Source organism: Silurus meridionalis, chromosome 8 (genome assembly GCF_014805685.1).
Source record: "Silurus meridionalis isolate SWU-2019-XX chromosome 8, ASM1480568v1, whole genome shotgun sequence".
NCBI classification, from domain to species: domain Eukaryota; kingdom Metazoa; phylum Chordata; class Actinopteri; order Siluriformes; family Siluridae; genus Silurus; species Silurus meridionalis.
In genome coordinates this window covers 25,397,631-25,418,713 of record NC_060891.1, presented here as the reverse complement: position 1 = coordinate 25,418,713, position 21,083 = coordinate 25,397,631, and the positions used below count along the sequence as shown (strand labels likewise).

Below are 21,083 nucleotides of genomic sequence, written 5' to 3'. Positions count from 1 at the left end.
ACAAGTAAAAACACTTTAAATACAACATGTAAAAGTGTTACAGAAGGGCACAGTTAAGAACAGGAGTGTTACAGAAGAGCACAGGGGAGAACTGGAGTGTTACAGAAGGGCACAGGCGAGAACAGTAGTGTTACAGAAGAGCACAGGGGAGAACAGGAGCCTTACAGAAGGACACAGGTGAGAACAGGAGTGTTACAGAAGGGGACAGGGGAGAACAGTAGAGTTACAGAAGAGCACAGGTGAGAACAGGAGTGTTACAGAAGGGCACAGGTGAGAACAGGAGTGTTACAGAAGGGGACAGGTGAGAACAGGAGTGTTACAGAAGGGGACAGGGGAGAACAGGAGTGTTACAGAAGGGCACAGGGGAGAACAGGAGTGTTACAGAAGGGCACAGGGGAGAACAGGAGTGTTACAGAAGGGCACAGGTGAGAACAGGAGTGTTACAGAAGGGGACAGGTGAGAACAGGAGTGTTACAGAAGGGGACAGGTGAGAACAGGAGTGTTACAGAAGGGCACAGGTGAGAACAGGAGTGTTACAGAAGGGCACAGGGGAGAACAGGATTGTTACAGAAGGGCACAGGGGAGAACAGTAGAGTTACAGAAGGGCACAGGTGAGAACAGTAGTGCTTCAAAAACAAATATACGACCTGTTGCATAAGAGCAAAAGTGTGTGAAAGTGTCTCTACAAGACTCAGCTTGAATTACGTGTGGGCTGCTCCACACACACACACACACACACACACACACTCCACATTGTGCTTAATATTACAATAAACAGCATTCCTCTTCACCAAATCCTTGTGTCTGTCAGTCAGTCACACACTCTTTAAGCGTAGTCTATGGATTTGTTCTACACTGTATCTAGTACATCCCTCAAAAGAAATTCTCCAGAAAGCCTGATATTTCCCAAAGTTGGAATGAGCACTGCTAAAGACCAAGAATGACAACAAGCGTGTTCCGTTTTTTTCGTGCACATATTAGCTAATCTAAATAGCCAACCAGATTCTCTTTCTCCCCAACGAGCTTCGCCACTGATTCGACATGCAGAATCAGCCAAGAAACAGGTCTCCTGAAGCTGAATATAACACAGATCTACAGGAGATTTAAGGCCAGTTTAAAACTCAACACCCATGGTGCTGGCTTTGGGGAGTCTAGATGAACTAGAGACTAGAGACTAGATGAATCTAAGGATACAAATCCAGGACTGTCTGAGTGTTCCTAGATTGGACACAGAGTGGCTCTGGGATGGTAAGTGTTCTAGAAAGCCTTATAACTGACCCACGTACCAATGTTGGAGCAACCAATGCAAACGTATCTACTGAGATGCACTGGGTCCATAACACCTGTACACCAGTGTCCATAACACCTGTACATTAACGTCAATAACACCTGTACGCCAGTGTCCACAACACCTGTACGCCAGTGTCCACAACACCTGTACGCCAGTGTCCACAACACCTGTACGCCAGTGTCCACAACACCTGTACGCCAGTGTCCACAACACCTGTACGCCAGTGTCCACAACACCTGTACGCCAGTGTCCACAACACCTGTACGCCAGGGTCTGTATTACCTATACGTCAAAATTCATAACACCTGTACGCCAGTGTCCACAACACCTGTACGGCAGTGTCCACAACACCTGTACGGCAGTGTCCACAACACCTGTACGGCAGTGTCCACAACACCTGTACGGCAGTGTCCACAACACCTGTACACCAGGGTCTGTATTACCTATACGTCAAAATTCACAACACCTGAACGTCAGGGTTCATAACACCTGTACGCCAGGGACTGTATTACCTATACGTCAAAATTCATAACACCTGTATGCCAGTGTCCATAACACCTGTACGCCAGTGTCCATAACACCTGTACGCCAGTGTTCATAACACCTGTATGTCAAGGTTTATAACACCTGTACACCAGTGTCCATAACACCTGTATGCCAGGGATCTGTATTACCTATACATCAAAATTCATAACACCTGTAAGTCAGGGTTCATAACAGCAGCTTAGTACCAACCTGTAGTTTTCTTTGGCATCCTCCAGCGCATACTGCTTGAACTCTTCATACATCTTCCTGTTAAAGTTGTCTCTGAGGAAGAAGGACCAGAACCTGAAGAGGGTGTTCATCTCTTGAGATTGACCCACTCCCAACCGTTTCCTCTCTACAAACAAAACAAACCCATTAGATGATGATCTTTGTGCCAGGATTTATAAGTGAAAGCAACTGTTTATCGTAAATTATTTATACATTATTATCTGAAGGACCTCTACAGAAAGAGTGTAAATGATGTGTACCGTTGAGACACCGTCTGCGGTACTTGTAGTAAACTTGCTGGGTGAAGCCGTTCTCCTGGAGCAGCTCGTGGGACGGGTGCCAGAATTTGGGCAGAGACTGAGGGGTGCAGCCGTAACTGGACGACTGTAAGGGAGCGCCCTCTGATGGAGAAGCATTTGAACTGCTGCTTAAACAGAAAAAGAGGGAGAGAGAACCAGGCATGAACTAAATTTTTTTTTTTTATTGAACAGACTACAGAACTTAGGAATGCTGTTTTGTGTGTGTGTGTGTGTGTGTGTGTGTGTGTGTGTGTGTGTGTGTGTTTCTAGTCGAACCTGATGGAGTTAGTGCGTGGCCTGTGTTCACGAGAGTCCATCACCCAGCCTACGTGACTTTCCATCGGAGGGTTGGAGCTGTGGCGTGTTTTTCTCTTCCTGGGAGTCTAAAAGCGACAAGACACACAACAACCGACACTTTACACAAACACTTACTCCAATATGCAAATAAAACACCTCACAGATCTTTTCTGCGCACACACACACACACACACACACACACACACCCATATATATGTATATATATATATATATATATATATATATATATATATATATATATATATATATATATATATATATATATATATAAATGAATAAATGAATAAATGAATAAATAAATAACCATCTCCGTGCAGCACGCAGTCGCATGTGTTATAACAAACAGCCTCTAGAGGGCGCTCTCGTAATGACAGCAGACCGGAAGGTCTAGACAATTATCACTATTATCTGCACAGCTATTAATACTCGTTAATACAAACATCACCTACATATATTAAATACAATACCCTGTTTTATTGTTTGCTGCTAGTAAAAAAACACCAATAAAACAAAACATGTCTGTACCTTTCCATCGATGTTTCCACTGTCCTTCATTACGGGATAGAAGCGGGGCGTTTTGTTCGGGTCTTGCCGACCAGGTGTACGAGGGGTACGAGGGGTACAAGGGGTCCGGGGCGCAGTCGGGGATTCTGGGACATCAGTGGGCAGAGAGTTGGCCAGAATGGGCTCATCTAGAACAAACAAACAAGAGAAACATACAAAAATATAACTGAACAGAAAACAAAGGGGGGGAAAAAAAAGAACATACATAATACTCAATGTGAAACAGAAATGTAGGACCGTATACGATCCAAAAGTCTCTTGTGTAGAAAATAGTAATGTATAGATCAAATATACACTATATGGGCACAAGTTTGTGGACAGCTGGCTGCGTATATACTTTCTGACCATCCCATTCCACATTTAGTCCATCATCATCTTCTTTCAGCTTCTCCCATTAGGGGTCATCACAACGGATCATCCGTCTCCACACCCCCCTGTCCTCTACATCTGCCCTCTTTCAACCCAACTAACTGCATGTCTTCCTTCACGCCACATCCATAAACCTCCTCTTTGGTCTTCCTCTTTTCCTCCTTCCTGGTGGCTCCATCCTCAGCGTTCTCCTACCGATATAACTCATGTCCCTCCTCTGCACATGTCCAAACCATCTCAATCTCACCTCCCTCACCTTGTCTCCAAAACGTCCTACATGCACGGTCCCAGTTAGTCCATATTTGCTTTTAGAATAATCTCCACTCTTCTAGGTAGATGTTCCACCATATCGTCATGGAACTGTTTTTGTGCACAGGAACATTGCCATGCTAGAACACTTTTGGGTCTCCTAAGTCCTCCAATTAAAGGGAAAATGTCATGTTACCACATCCAAAGACATCCTGTGTGCCTCGAATTTTGTGCAACAGTTTGGTGAAGACGCATATATGAGAGGAAAATTCACTTTTGCCCACATAGAATATATCAGGTTTATAATAACAAAATAGTTACCTTGGCATGGGGGAGGAGGTGGCACTTCCTGGTTGGGGTCAACAGGTAATGTAGGGGTCAAAGTGTCAAACTCATCCTTGCTGATTATGTTGAGCTTCTTGAAGTTCTCCACCTCCTGGCGATAAACACACACGCGTTAGCATCTACAACGACCCTTTAACAGAGACACCATCTATTCTTCTACACGATAGACAGGTCGAATACTGGACCAAGCGTGAGATTAAACCCAAATGCTGAGAATGTCGGTGCTTTCACAATGCGTTTTCAGACAATTCAGCCATGTCATGTGATCACAGTGCTTCAAAATGCAATAAAAAAAAAAAAAAAAGGAATAACTTCAGACCTAATTGCTCGTTGAACGCAATAAAATGCGATTGATTTTTTGAGGTCTGTCCTGGTAATGGTCCTTTAGGTCCAAATGTACTTACTTTCTTTGCTTATCCTCACCTTCCCCACGTTAATCATCATCATGCCAAGACAAATACAGGCATGATAAAAAGAAAAATTCCCAGTCGGAAAAATAAACACAGATAACGCGCATGTGAATGGAAATAGGACCTGCAAGGCACCATGATTCCCATACAACATTTTTCCATTAAATTAAAATCTAATGTGCACCCAACTTGTTTTATTCTGTCGATACATTTAAAAAGGTTTATAATCAATCCAAATGTAGTTCTAAGCTGTTTAGAAAAACTGAATCTCAAACATCCTGTTTAGTTTTAGATTTATATTTAACTAAACCTGGCATGATGTTAAGAGAAAATAAAAGGGGGATCTAATGTCACTGGGAAAAAATAAATAATTACAGCAATGTAAAAATAAAAAATAAATAAATAAATAAAATTATATATATATATATATATATATATATATATATATATATATATATATATATATATATATATATATATATATACACACACACACACACACACACACACACACACACACACACACACTTTTATTAAAAAAATGTATTAATTTATTTCTTTTTCTTTGCTGTAAAGTGCATTTAACCAATATAAAGCTGCTTTTCTTTCTTTCTTTCTTTCTTTCTTTCTTTCTTTCTTTCTTTCTTTCTTTCTTTCAATATACAGAATCAGCACTGGTGCAAAACCCCCCAAGTAAAGTCTCTAATAACCTGGAGCTTTCTGTTATTATTATTGTTATTATTATTATTATTATTATTATTATTGTTATTTCATTACAGGATTTATTAAATGATATAAATGCATATAAAAATGTTAGATTCTTAAAACTCTAACAGCTTTCGAAATCAGGCGATTTTGAGACATTTTGAACTTTCAGAACAAACTGAAAGACAAAATATTTTTCAAAGCAATACTAACAAACCTTGATGAAAAATAGAAAAAAATTAATGAAAGAAAAAAAGAGCATCATACACCTCCCATAAAAAAGAAAAAAATCCGACAACCTTTGCTTCAATGCTGAAACGATTCCTCTCGATCAATTAGAATACAAAATACAATTATTTGTCTCGAATGCTTCGTTTATTACATTTCACTACACATGGAATACTGCATTTCCCCACGGACCGTTATTACTGACGCACCACCCGTTAAATAGGTAACGCAGAAGATGCTGCAGAATAAAAAAAATTGAGAAAATGCAAGATGATGATTCAAGCCTAAGAAAACGCTTAAAGTTTCCAAAGTTTGGGATCATTTCAAACTAAAACAAAGAAAAATACCACACTGCGTTTCTTCTTTTTTTTTTAATTACATTTTTTTTTTTTTAAGTAAATTGAAATTGATCTTTAAATGTCTATTTATGATTTTTAAATTATTTATATATTTGTACTTGCATTTTGATGTAATATGCTAATTAAATGCCCTAAATGGGTTGTTTTCTCAGATATTCTTATATGCAATTTCAGCAATAAAAATGTAAAAAAAAAAAAAAAGAAAAAAAAAAAAAAAAAACACTAAACAAATTATTTGTTTAACAGACCCGTCTTGTTTTCTCTTGTATATACTTAGTATCGCTCTTTACTTTTAAAAAAAAAAAAAAAAAAAAAGGTATCCAATTACTCGATTAACCGACGGAATAATTGGTAGAATACTTAATAAGATCATCGAAAGCTGCACCCCTACTTGCTCCAGCAAGAGAGTTTTGTGGGCCAGTCATTAGTCATTTACTATGGAAAGCTTTCTGCACTACAAGGTCAGAAGCACTCGCAGCAGTGGTGAGAAATTTGGGTTTATTTTAAGACCAGATGCATTTCGGGAGCCCTGACACACTGTGCCCCCCGTAAAGGATATGCACAGAGTGATATGTGAACTGACATGTGGAGTCGCTGTAAGGAGTCACTTATAATTAGCAAATGAGTAGCTATGATTCAGTGCAAATGCAACACTTGTTACTGGAGTGTGAACCTGACATCGCTTGGGCATCGCTAAAGCCAGTCTGGCAGTATATCCTTTTTAATTTGAAAAAAAAAAAAAAAAAGGACCAACTATTAGCCCATTTTGGTGTAATATGTAATTTAATCAGCAGCATTTTAACACGCTAGAGATCCTTTTTATACCATTTTATTCTCTTTATAAAAGCAAAATACTAATTGCACTACAATACTTACTTTAATGTTGGTTCCATCCAACTGATTCTCGTCCTCAGTCCACAGGTCCTGCTCGTAATAGTAAAGGCCGTCGTTGATGGCCTTGGCGAGCTCGGTGGTGATTTTGGCGCGGGACACGTGGTTGCCCGTGCGGTCGCCGCCCGGGTGCTTGCGCATGTACGGCGGCGTCTGCGTGACGATCAGGATCTTGTTTACGTCGCTGTCGTCCAGCTCGCCGTCCGAGTCTTCGTCCGACCAATCGGTAAAGGTGTTCTTGCGAGGTGCCGCGAGTTGCTCCATCTCCTCGTCAAACAGGAAGTCGAGCTCTTCCTGGTCAGCCTCAGGTGGTGGGTTCGTTTGGGCCGGGGCTGAACGGTCCTGAGCAAAGAAATCAAATGTTGAGTTTTTTTTTTATCAATAATAATCAAAGTAAAGATGTAAATATATGTATTAGTAGATGCGCTGTACTTTTATAATTTAGAAAGTGACCAAATATTTGTCACCAATATTTTATATGTAGATTGATACCGCTGCTGCTACGTGAATGACGTGAATGACGTGAATGACGTTTTACAATGACGTTCCTTTTGATATTATTGTTATGCTTTTTTGTTTGTCAATATATTAAAAAATTAAATAAAAAAGGGGAGGTGTAAGCGAAATTGTTCTCAAATCTTAAATCTGCCATCTCTTCCAGCGTTGGAGAGCGGGTGATTTTGAGGCATTTTTCAAAACGGAACACTAATAAACTAAGAATACAAAATGGGAAAAAAAAAGAAAGAAGCGAGGGCAGAAAAAGAAGAGCAGGGATACTCAACTGTTAAGAGGGGAGGCTCAGACACAGAAGAAGAAGGAGAGGGAAGGAGTTGATGAGGAGTGTCAGATGGCTGATAAGGCACAGGAAAAAGGGAATGAAATGAAAAGAGAAATGAAGGGAGAGCAGAGAAATTGAAAAGCGAAAGACAAACAAGGTGAATAGTAAAGAAGTTGTTGGAATGGAATGAGAATTGTTAAGAAAAACACAATATTTACACTTAATGGGGAAGATGTTAAAGTAAAATACATTAGACGGACGAAAGTTTGTGGACGTCTGACTCAATATATTGCTTTTTAAACAATGCATTCCACGTTTAGTCCCTGTTTTCCCTCTTTTGATGGAAGATTTGTGCTCATTCAGCTACAAGGGGTTTTAGTAAAGTCAGGTACTGATGTAGGAGGCCTGCGATGTAGTCAGTGTTCCAATTCATCCCAAAGCTGTTCAATAGGGTTGAGGTCAGAGCTCAAAAAAATAAGAAGCGTAATGTGCACTCTAAACCTGAACCAAGAGAGAAATTCTGTGTCTTCAGACCTCTACCTTGTTTTTCACCGATGTGTTCCTGTGCCGCTTCTCCACCTGAACCCACTGGCTCTCCGGATCAGGCGTGCTATTGGACTGCACCTCGGCAGCTTTCTCGTTTGAGCTGGATGCGATTTTTGCCTCGACCGCAGACGACTCTTCAGACAGCGGATTGGTGTCTGAATTGGAGATGTCGTTCAATTGGCCGTTGGTAGCAGGAGGCGGCTCGATGGGGGTCTGATTGGCTGGGGAAGTCGACACTGAAAAGCAGGTGAGCATGTAAATCAATTTTTTTATATTGAGAATGCAATTTGCCGAAAAAAATGCGGAAAGCGTGACCGAGATCACAGTCTGAAGGCTCGTAGATGCCAGATTCAATATACTATACAACAGTATTAGCATGCACATTACCAGACTTGGCACTGCGATTACTGAGGAAGTCATGAGCTTGATCAAAATTTTGAAAGTAAATCGCTTCAGAACTAAATTTTATTGGAAAAAAGAACAAAACACTATAGACGTTGGATTTGCAACTGCATATTATACAATGATAACTAGTTATATTTGTACAGGGTGGCGCAAGGAAACAGGATATTTTGGAAATAAGATTTGGCGATTATTTATTATATATTATTTTATTATATTATTTATTTATTTATAAAGGAGAAGTGGAATAGTGCACAACAAGCGTCCGCCTTTTAAAACCTTTTATAAGAAAAGTGATAGTTTGAGTGTGAAGGAATTTGAGCGTTATTACCAGTTACGATGTCACGTTCGCTCATGCGATTACAACACTGGTGCTTCGTTTTAAAGAAACATCTCGACACATCGATGATGCATGTTGTGGAACGGAGCAGCGAGGGCTCCTCAGGATGGCTGCTTGAACAGCCTCTGGTGTGTAGGCCGTTTAACGGCACCCGGGGATTTCTTTTTAAGGCTGAACCCGTTTCTTGGAAAGAAACAGACAGGACCCGATCATGACATCCTAACTGGTAATGACGCCTAAAATCCCTTTGTGCAGCATTCACACTATCACCATTCTTATAAAAAGGTTTTACAGCGAGCGCTTGTTGCAAAACCGCTCTAATATAACTAACGGCAAGGGCTTTCGCTGGTTCCAAACAATAACCAATGTCGCCATTTTAGAGTTCCAAAAAGTTCCTATTCCCTGTATAATGGAATAAATAGCAAACCACTCTACAGATAATGAGCTGAAGCAATAGGCATATTGTTTATTATTAGAGCATATTAATGATTTGTCAAAATGATGAATAGTATAATAGCATGATTGTACAAAATAGAGTTTGATCGATTCAGTGGTTTTGCTGATTATTAAATGCTGGAACAATCAGCAAAAATACATAGTGATAGGTTTTCCGGGTTGCATTATACAGCATGAGAGTGGCCTCTAGAGGCAAAGCCCTGACATCACGTGTTGTATATTTGAAGTGTCTTATTTGTTTTTTTTGTTTGTTTTTTTAATTTTGGATAAATAATAGAATAGCATTATTGTAAAAAAATTAAGTTTGACCGATTCGGCAATTTTACTGAATAATCGTCACTGATTATTAAATACTGGAACAATCAGCAAATATCCATAGCGATAGGTTTTCCGGTTTGCATTATACAGCACGAGAGTGGCCTCTTTTTTTCCTTTTTGGATGTAAACAGCATTTATTGGGTATGTTACTTTGAATGCATGTCTTTTATTATTATTATAATTAATATATTCATATTTATTTTATTTAGTCAATTTTCATGATTCAGTACTTTTTTTGTAATAAAGGTCAGTACTATTTTACATGGAGTTTGTGTACGTTTTTTCCGCAGTTTCCTTTTTAAAAGGAATGTATTTGTTGATTATTAATTAGTAATTACGATCTAACCAAGCAATCGGAAATTAACCATTGGTCGACCTCTAGTATAAAGATACAAATAATTGCAGAATTCTTATTAGTTATACGAGTATACGGATATAAATTGCGGACCTACTAGTACTAGCGGAAGAGCATGAGCAGAGCTGACTACCTGCAGTAAGAGAGGTGAAGGTTTGTCCAGGGATAAACTCAGGACAGTTAATAAGTTGGCTGAAGTCCGTGTGTGAGGAGTTGGCAGGCGGCCCAGGGATCGGCCAGTGCTCCGGATCATCCTTTCTCCGAATCTGTTCATCGACCAGCTCCACGACATCACTGTTTTTCACTGCCTAAACACACAAACACACCCACACACGATTGAAAAGATACAACTCAAACTCTTTTGCACTTGTATGAAAAATGAATCTGAGGAAGCTTCAAATTCAAAGCCGAACGCAAGAGATCATTTGAGTGCCACCATCAAGGTTCACCCAAAGGTCCTAAAAAGTCTCTGATCCCTTCAAAATGACTTGATCAGGATAACTTAAGAAACTTGTAAGCGTTCTTCTTTGCAAAAAAAAAAATGTGCAATGTGACTACTTATATATATATATATATATATATATATATATATATATATATATATATATATAAAATTCGTACCATTATATATGCAAATATCACACAACCTTCAAAACAAAAAGCTTTTTTTTTTTTTACCCTTTATTCTTAGCCAATAAAAGTGCCAAAAAAGTTACCTCTTTGATAAGACTGATGTCGGTGGTAAGGGCTTGGATGCGGCGGAAGCCGGCGATGAGCGAGATGGGCAGGAAGCCCTTGGTGTCCATCTTTCTCCTCAGGAAGAAATCCCGCTCCAGGTTGTGCAGACTGAAGTAATACTCGCTTGAAAAACCAAAACAAATGGAACAAAATTAATAATTTATTTGCAAGTAAATCGAAAAAATGTAAACACACCTCATATCATGCAGCGTGTTGTGAAATGCCCAGTGCAATGCGAAGACACTACATTATTATTATATATACATTAATATTATTATAACAACATTATTATTGTTATACACTACAGTGCATCCAGGAGGTTTTCACAGCGCTTCACTTCTGTGCACATTTTGTTGAAACAGATTTATACCAAAATGGATTAAATTCATTATTTTCATTAAAATTCTACAGAAACAAAACTCTATAGAGACAACAAAAGAAATGTCAAATCTTTGCAAATTTATTAGCCTTTGCCATGACACCCAAATGATCAGGTGCATCCTGTTTCCACTGATCTTCCTTGGAATGTTTCTACAACTTGATTGGAGTCCACTTGTGGTAAATTCAGATGATTGGACATGATTTGAAAAGGCACACACCTGTCTATAGAAGGTCCCACAGTTAACAGTGCATGTCAGAGCACAAACCAAGCCATGAATTCCAAAGAATTGTCTGTAGACCTCAGAGACAGGATTGTGTCGAGGCACAGATCTGGGGAAGGGGACAAACATTTCTGCAGCATTAAAAGTCCTAATGAGCACAGTGGCCTCAATCATCCGTAAATGGAAGAAGATTGGAACCACCAGGACTCTTATTAAAGCAGAGCCACCTGGCCAAACTGAGATATCGCAGGAGAAGGACCTTAGACAGGGAGGTGACCAAAAACCTGATCGTTACTCTGAAAGAGTTCCAGCATTTTTCTGTGTAGAGAGAAGAACCTTCCAGAAGAACAATCATCTCTGCAGCACTCTACCAGTCAGGCCTTTATGGTAAAGTATCCAGATGGAAGCAACTCCTTAGTAAAAGGCACATGACAGCCCACCTGGAGTTCACCGAAAGACACCTGAAGGACTCTCAGACCATGAGAAACAAATATTGAACTCTTTAGCCTAAATGCAAAGCATCATGTCTGGAGAAAAACCAGGCACAGCTCATCACCTGGCAAATACCATCCCTACAGTGAAGCATGGTGGTGGCAGGATCATGCTGTGGGGATGTTTTTCAGCAACAGGAACTATGACTGGTCAGGATCGAGGAAAAGATGAATGCAGCAATGTACAGAGATGTTCTTGATGAAAACCTGCTCCAGAGCGCTCTGGACCTCAGACTGGTTTGATGTCCATCTTCCAAAAGGACACCGACCCTAAGCATACAGCCAAGATAACAAAGGAGTGGCTTCGGGGACGACTCTGTGAATGTCCTTGAGTGGCCCTGCCAGAGCTCAGACTTAAACATCTCTGGAGGGATCTGAAAATGGCTGTGCACCAAAGCTCCCCATCCAACCTGATGGAGCTTGAGAGGTTCTACAAAGAAGGATAAGAAAATCTATCCAAAAATAGATGTGCCAAGCTTGTAGCATCAAACTCAAAAAGACTTGAGGCTGTAATTGGTGCCAAAGGAGCTTCAACAATATATTGATCGAAGACTGAATATTTACTTGAATGTGATTTTTTTTTTATAGATTTGCAAAGATTTCAAACACTTCTTTCCTGTTGTCATTATGGGGTATTTTTTGTAGAACTTTAAAGGAAAAGAATGAATTTACTCCATTTTGGCTGTAACGTAACAAAATGAATGAAAAGTAAAGCGCAGTGAATACTTTCCGGATGCACTGTATGTATGTACACCAGACTATAAGATTCGTTTGAGATTTCTCAACTGTCCCCATTTTGTGGTAACCCCCCGCTTCTGGGAAGATCCTCTGGATCTTTAAGTGCATTTGTGGGGATTTCTGGAAATTCATTCAGCCACAGTGTGTTAGTAAAGTCAGGGGCTGATGTAGGTGAGATGTTGAGGACGCCTGGGATGCAGTCAGTGTTTATGTTCATCCCAAAAGTGTTAAATAGGGTTGGAACTCTATAGCAGGAGATCTTCGACTACAACCCTTGTAAAGCAGATCTTCACGGACACAGGGGGATTTGTCATGCTGAAACAGGCTTGGGTCTCCTATTTAAAGTAAAGGAAAAAAAAGCTACCACATAGTAAAACACCCTAAAACTAACTAATGAACACTTCAAGCATAATTAGTAATACAACAAATTTATACATTTTCTAAATCAATAGTGGGTAAACCCAGTGCTTTGGCCCATACTGTAAACAATGCTAATGTATAGCACTTGATCTGCTTGTGTAAAGGTATACAAGATGCCCTGTACAAACCTGCCTATTTCACACCCAGTCCCAGAGGCTTTAAGCCCAGACTCCGACCTGCCTGAATGATACTAAACTTGCACACTGCATCTCAAACTGTACGGCACGGAAGACGAGTCCATCAACTTATAAAAGTAGTTGATTTTCTGGAAGCCAGCACATGCAGAGAAAGTGCAGAAACATCACAATTCTGAAGCTTGTGGACAGAAAAGTGCACAACATTTAGCACACTTTGTCCTGTGGGTGGAGCCTCTGAGGCTGAGAGAGAGAGAGAGAGAGAGAGAGAGAGAGAGAGAGAGAGAGAGATTGCAATGAAATAGCCAGACACCATTATCCTAAGTGACTTACATTTATCTCATTTGTTCAACTAAGCAGTTAAGAATTAAGAGCCCAGATGTGGCAGCTTGGTGTTGCTGGGATTTAAACTCACAACCTTCTGAACAGAAGTCTCAAGTTGCTTGTTTAAGATTTTTTTTAAATAAAAGAAATAAAAGATTAAAGCCTTAAATAAATAATTCTGCACTTTTGCCTTATATTTTCCTAATGAACCATTATTAGACTAAAGACTACAGCAGACATAGAAGGGAAAAAAAAAAAAAAAAGAAAAAACAAGAAAGTAGTGTGTGAGAGAGAGAGAGAGAGAGAGAGAGAGGGAGAGAGAGAGAGGAAGAGAGAGAGACAAGATGAGCAGCATTTTGGGAGAAACTTCAGAATCTCCACCCAGCATTCCTTTACTTTTACTCTGCTAACTTTAGCAGGCAAGTCGCACACCCATGCACTCGAAGAGGTTGGATTACTTTATGGTAGCGGAGCTGTGCAGCGCACAATGTGCACAAAAATACTCATGGAGCAGTTCTCTCAGGGCATTCGGTTTCATTCTTGTGTAATTACATTGTTTTATTTATGGGTGTAAACTTATTAAAGTGTGAAAATAGACACTGCAATTACATACTGAATTAATCAAACCAAACAATGAGAAATTTATTGTAAATTAACAGTTGCGAGAAGTAAACAGGCCGGTGGGTGGACACACAGACACACAGATAGACACTGAGATAGAAAGATAGACGGGCAGACAGACAGACAGGTACACATATAGACAAATAAACAGGCAGGCAGACAGAAAAGTAAGCAGATAAATAGACAGATAAACAAAGAGATAGATAGAAAGAACAGACAGCGACAGATAGAACAAACAGACAGACAGACAGACAGACACACTGTTGGGTCGATAGAAATATAGACCCGGATCGATCCCATCCTGTGTAATATCCATTACAGAACAAATCAAACAAATAGGTAGATAGACATGTAGGTAGATGGAGAGAGGGATGGACAGACTGGATTACATTTATGTTTCTCGGTCTGCGAAAGTCACATCATCTTGCTCCTTTTGTGTCATGTCTTTCTCTTTCAGTTCTCCCGAATGGCTCTCCCTCCCCCCCTCGCCTTATACGTGAACTTGAAAACAGTTTAGGAGCAGCTCTCTCCCTTTAAACCACAATTATGTAAGCGCTTGGGAGAGATGATTCCAGACCTCTGTGTGTGTGTGTGTGTGTGTGTGTGTGTGTGTGTGTGTGTGTGTGTGCGCATGCGTGTGCAAGCTCCCTCCCTGTGGGGGTTCAGTAGACAATGCAGCAAGCATGACTGAGCTTACTCAAAAACATTACAGAACACACACACACACACACACACACTTACTTGAGTAAAAACACATGCACAGATTCTCCCACACTGACACAAATCTACACAGATTATGTACTGGGAAAAGTCTTGGCTTTGCATTTCCAGTCCATTGACTATATTACCTTACATAGTATTGCACGCTTACACACACACGTATCTAGGCACACATTTCCTTTCTCTTACTCTAAATTACAAAAGTACATGATTGGATACACACAGACATGCACACACATTTTCACACACACACAGGGTTTCATCTCCAGATCATTTACAATTCCACCTTAGGTAGAAATGCTAAATATAGGACACACACACACAAACACAAACACAAACACACACACACACACACACACACACACACACACACACACACACACACACACACACACACACACACACACACACACACACACACACACACAAACCCCTGACCTTAACCATGTGCTGCCTTTCCTCTACCTAATGTAATCAGAGCTCCGCCTACTGGTGACTATGTTTTAACACACCTCTACCGCATTCAATAAATCTTTAATGTGACTCAGAAGAAAAAGTGTCTCAATGAGTGATTCATTTATTTTCTGTCATTTTCATTTACAGGAAACAGAATTGAGTACAATTTATCTCTTGACTCTTCAAGTCAGAGTCGATGTTTTTTGTCAAGTGACTTCCATAGACGCTCTGCATATCTATGTATGTATGTATGTATGTATATGTACATATATGTAAATTATTAGAATAGTCAAATTTCGTGCATGTAGACATGTTGAGGGATCTGATTATTGGTTATTAATTTCCTTTTATTTCTTATCAAAGGAACGAAATGAACTAATGACTCCAAAAAAAATAAACACTTCATCCATTTTGATGATAAAGATTCAAGTCACTACACTGATGTGATCTTATCACTACTGTACATGTGAAACACTGTTCATGTGGCTCAAATGTGATAGCGGGAAGCTGAATAGCACTTTGGGGAGAAGGAAAGCAGGAAGCAGACTTACATCTGCCGCTTGATGTACTCCTTGAGAAGACTCTCCTCGATGGTGTACATCTGTACCCGGTTCCCGTCATCGTAGAAATACATCATGTTGGTCCCAAACTCTGTAGGCACATTGGAACCATCCATGTATGATTCCCGATAATTGTGGGAGTAGTCAAAACGGCCTGGGAGAAGAAGTGTGGAAAGAAGAGAGAAAGAAGAGGGAAAGAATTCAAGGGAAAAAATTGGAAGAAAGAATTAAGGGAAAGAATTGGGGGAAATAATTCAAGAAAAAAATTGAGGGAAAGAATAGAGGGAAAAAAGAGAGAAAGAATTAAGGGAAAGAATTGAGGGGAAAAAAATTTGAGGAAAATAATTGAGGTAAAGAATTGGGGAAAGGGAGGAAAAGGATTGAGGAAAAGAATTGAGGGAAAGAAATGAGGGAAGAAATGAGGGGAAAAAGAGAGAAAGAATTAAGGGAAATAATTGAGGGGAAAAAATTGAGGAAAATAATTGAGGTAAAGAATTGGGGGAAAGAATTGGGGGAAAGGATTGATGAAAAGAATTGAGGGAAAGAAATGAGGGGGAAAAAGGGAGGAAAAGGATTGAGGAAAAGAATTGAGGGAAATAAATGAGGGGGAAAAAGGGAGGAAAAGGATTGAGGAAAAAAGGGAGGAAAGAATTGAAGGGAAGAAGGGGGAAAGAGGGGGAAAATGGGGTGAAATGTGGAAAGAAGTGGGAGAAAAATTATTATTTTATGATTATTACCATTACTTTGCACTAAACTACATGTACATGATGTGCTTTTCTTGTTCACACATTTCACGCCTTTACACTATACAACATTTTACTGTTTTAAGGTAAATTTCACTAGAAATGTGCCACATGAGCAGTTATATTTGATTAACAGCATTTATTTTCATCTTTCATTAGTTGTACTATTTGCATTCACACTGCGTGTTAAAAGATGAACTTTTTTGACTGTTATATTATATTTATATATAGATACATTATATTTGTCTATATAGAAATATTAGATATTCATTAAACGACTCGGGAAAATGACTTTTATCCTGCTTTAATTCGTTCCAAGAAGTACACACAAGACTTTGGACCTTTTTTTTTTTTTCCCCTGCCACATGTTTGTATGCTTATCTCACTCACTGCACTGTGTGTTTGCAAGAAGAAAATAACAGCAGATTAACAGGAGCATATTTTTGTGCCAGTAGGACAAAACCCTTAAAAAAAAAAAAAATTTAATTCATACAAAAGATTGTAAAAATACTTTATTTTCTTCAAAAAGTGACCAAACATGCCCCTATTTAATCCCAAGCTACTGTACTGCAGTGTAGTAAGGACTCTGTGTATAGCCTTTGCTATACTGGGCATGTGGTTACCTCGGCCACGACCTCTGCCCCTGCCACGACTTTTTCCCCGTCCCCGAAGGCCACCACGGACACTGCCGCCTTCGCTGCGAGCACTTGACGTGTCATCGCTGAACTCTCTCCTGAAGCCTGCACACACATCACACACAAATCAATAATACACACAAACTCTTCAGCAAAGAGCACTAATGATAACGAATAAAAAAATAAATGTCACATTATATCAGAACATTAAATAAAAAAATATAAAATAAAGTGAAACATCCTCTTGGTAAATCATACATTTCGACCACACAAGCGTCACCGTCTTACTCAACACCATGACCTAACCTAAAAACTCTGCTACAGAGATCTGATGCAACACGATACCAGTCACATCCCCCTCTGGCCACCAGCACAGCCTCAAATATGGAGACAGAAGCTCTTCATGCCTTCACCCTTGATAGATTAATTCCGAAATAAACAGCAGCTTTCAGAATCAAGAGTCAAATGCAGGGCTAGGGGAAATTGTAACTCTGTGTGTGTGTGTGTGTGTGTATATATATATACACTTTTGTACCTCGGTGAAATATGGTTTAAAACCCCTGTGCTCCATGATCTCACCACAGGTGAAGTAAGTTTATATATGCATACGGATAAGTAAGAGTGTGAGTGTGTGTGTGTGTGTGTGTGTGTGTGTGTGTGTATATATATATATATATATATATATATATATATATATATATATATATATATATATATATATATATATACACACACACACACACACACACACACACACACACACACACACACACACACACACACACACACACACACAGTGAGTACCCGCCTTTAGTCAAAGTGCAGCTTGTATATCAGTACAGATTTACTGTCCTCTGAAAATAACTCGTACAGCCATTATTGTCTAAATAACTGGAAACAAAAGTAAGTACACCCTCAGTGAAAACAGCTGTCCGTCGTACTTCGCAAATGTCCTATTCATCATGTTCATGTTTTTGTCTGCTTGACAAAACCATATACATTTGTGTATTTTGTATTAAAGCAGTTAAAATGTGGTGCTTTGAGTCCAATTCTCTCATACTGACCACTGGATGTTCAACATGAACCTCATAGTACAGACTCTCTGAAGATTTGAGAATTAGAATTGTTGCTCTCCACAGAGACGGCCTTGGCTATAAGAAGATCAGCATCACCTTGAAACTGTTACAGTACAGTGTTCAGGGTCATACAGAAGTTTACCAAAGCATGTTCCTCACAAGGGTCCATCAAAGAAGTTTAGTCCTCACGCTATGCATCAGGTGCAGAAGCTGCTTTAAAAAAAACAGATGCATGAGTGCTGCAGCATTGCTTTAGAGGTTGCAGAAGCTGAAGGTGCACTTGTCAGTGCTCAGACCGTACGCCGCACACTGCAACAAGTCGATTTTCATGGCCATCGTCCCAGAAGGAAGCCTCCTCTGAAGCTGCTCACAAAAAGCCCACAAACAATTTGCTGAAGACGACCTTTCCAAGAGCATGAATTACAGGAACCATGTCCTGTTGTCTGTTAAATCTAAGATGGAACTTGTTTGGCTTAGATGGTGCATGGTGGTGGTAGCATCATGGTCTGGGGATGCATGAGAAACGCTGCTAATGGGAACCTGAACCCTATTGAGCACCTGGGGTGCATCGTCAAGCGGAAGGTAAAGCAGTGCCATGTGTTTAACATTCAGCAGCTCCGTGAGGTCGTTATGGAGGAGTGGAAGAGGATCCCAGCAACAACCTGTGCAGCTCTGATGAATTCCATACCCAGGAGGATTAAGGCAGTGCTGAATAACAATGTGCTCACAAAATGTTACACTTTGGACACAGTTTTGACATTTTCACTTATTGTGTACTCACGTTTGTTGCCAGTTATTTAGACAATAATGGCTGTAAATATGTACCGTATACAGGCTGCACATTGACTAAAATATATCCAAGTTTCATTTCAATAGTATTGTCCCTTGAGAACATATAATAAAATGGTTTCTGAAATGTGAGGGGTGCACATGAGGGGTGTGTATATATGTATGTGTGAGTATATATATTTAATAGGTAAGAGCACTGGTGTAAATATTCACACTGAATATATTATAGAAGGTAAAAAAAAAGGAAAAAAAAGTGAGGCTTTAAAAAAAATAAATACATTTAAAAAAACAAAAAAAAAAAAACAACAAAAAAAAAAAACACACTCCACCAGACTCTTCAGAAAGGCCTTGAAAACCACCAAACATTTCCGAGTCCCAAAATAACTCGCACTTTCACTTCATTTATGTTTACTGCCTGCATACTACATTTACATTTATGGCCTTTGGCAGACGCTTTTATCTAGTGAGACTTACTATTAAGCAGTTGAGGGTTTTGCTCAAGGGCCATTTTTAAATCTGCGGTCCTGGAGAGTATCTGTGTGACTACTAAAACACTGTACATGAGTAAGATTCCATACAGCAAGTGTTATATCAAGTGTTTGTTGTAAAAATCTCAGATCTTTAATACATCAGCAATTTATCTTGCATGTTGCAACCAAAACTACTGTTATACAAAGAATTACCGTAATTTCCAGACTATAAAGCGCACCCTTATATAAGCCGCACACAATGAATTGTACAAATATTTTTATTTTTAACATAAATAAGCCGCACCTGTCTATAAGCCGTCTACACTAATGTATTTTACACAGGCTTTAACGAAAGGCACGTTACACACGGTGTAACGGGTGAAATATGTTGCGCTTCCTTTAGGAGCATAGCGGTATTTTGGGAATAGCATGCCACTGCATTTTTCCGCTATTACTGCATGTGTGTAAGACTGAAGAATATGTCCTTATTAATTTCTGTTGCTCATTTCTAAGTTTCTTTGACTAACCCGATATGCTGTTGCGAAGAAAAATAAAAAAAGCACGAGTTTTGGAAACCTGTCTGTGCTTATATGATTTCTGTTGCAACTGCAACACAGGTGAGGTGTGTTTTTTCGTTTCCGTTCGGAAATTTCATTGGTCTAATGTTATGGGGTTCAGTTTTTTGGCTTGAAGTTTGTAAAACCGGGAAAAACCCAGGAAAAATTCATAAATTAGCCGCTTCGTTGTTTAAGCCGCGGGGTTCAAAACGTGGGAAAAAAGTAGCGGCTTATAGTCCGGAAAATACGGTATGCTCTTGACAGTGTTAAATAATACACCGACACAACATATATATGATTCACTGATTTGCATGAATAATTATATGTAAATAAAGTTTTTTTTACCTATGCAAATATGCTAAAAACAACGCATCCCAAAACAGATACACAATTTTTGTAAATTAATGGTAACGCCGCGATGCATCGATAAAAAAAAACGTGCATTTGTTTTGCGATGTGTTTTTAAGCATATTTGCTTAATTATAATATTATAATAATATAATTATTAGTAGATGTGCTATACTTTTATTATTACGAAGGTGACAGATAATTTGTGACCGATATTTTATACGTAGATCGATTTCTCCTCGCTAAACCGTTTCCCGAGCGCGTTTCCTGCTGCTCCTACGTGAATATGACGTGTCACAACACTACGGAGACCGAGGCGTGTCCGTTACACCCCTAATATATATAAATACAGTTTTCCAACATAATAATGACCCCAAACACACCGCCAAGATGACAACTGCCTTGCTGAGGAAGCTGAAGGTGTCTAACATCCAGCAGTTCCGTGATGTCATTATGGAGGGATGGAAGAGGATCCCAGCAACAACCTGTGCAGCTCTGATGAATTCCATACCCAGGAGGATTAACGCAGTGCTGGATAACAATGTGCTCAGACAAAATATCACACTTTGGACACAGTCTTTACATGTTCACTTAGGGTGTACTTACTTTTGTTGCCAGTTATTTAGACAATAATGGCTGTATGTTGTTATTTTGAGAGGACAGTAAATCTGTATTGCTGTACAAG

At 39.4% G+C, this 21,083-nt stretch overlaps 1 protein-coding gene and 1 long non-coding RNA gene across 3 annotated transcripts in view; both read right to left on the bottom strand.

Moving 5' to 3' along the window:
- Nucleotides 1–21,083, bottom strand: part of larp1b (La ribonucleoprotein 1B) — a 55,200-nt gene that overhangs the window by 4,850 nt on the left and 29,267 nt on the right. For both annotated transcript variants that reach the window (XM_046855418.1, XM_046855420.1), the window contains exons 5-15: nucleotides 17,147–17,263; nucleotides 15,772–15,934; nucleotides 10,693–10,837; nucleotides 10,110–10,284; nucleotides 8,100–8,341; nucleotides 6,767–7,123; nucleotides 4,165–4,279; nucleotides 3,187–3,353; nucleotides 2,620–2,726; nucleotides 2,305–2,468; nucleotides 2,027–2,171 (exon numbers count right to left, since the gene is read on the bottom strand). In XM_046855418.1, coding sequence (XP_046711374.1) covers nucleotides 2,027–2,171; nucleotides 2,305–2,468; nucleotides 2,620–2,726; nucleotides 3,187–3,353; nucleotides 4,165–4,279; nucleotides 6,767–7,123; nucleotides 8,100–8,341; nucleotides 10,110–10,284; nucleotides 10,693–10,837; nucleotides 15,772–15,934; nucleotides 17,147–17,263 — 1,897 coding nt within the window. The remainder of the gene's footprint in view (nucleotides 1–2,026; nucleotides 2,172–2,304; nucleotides 2,469–2,619; nucleotides 2,727–3,186; nucleotides 3,354–4,164; nucleotides 4,280–6,766; nucleotides 7,124–8,099; nucleotides 8,342–10,109; nucleotides 10,285–10,692; nucleotides 10,838–15,771; nucleotides 15,935–17,146; nucleotides 17,264–21,083) is intronic.
- Nucleotides 983–2,020, bottom strand: LOC124389872. The gene is made up of 2 exons (XR_006926647.1): nucleotides 1,597–2,020; nucleotides 983–1,550 (listed from the first exon to the last, which is right to left on the bottom strand). It is a non-coding gene; the product is annotated as an uncharacterized LOC124389872 (long non-coding RNA).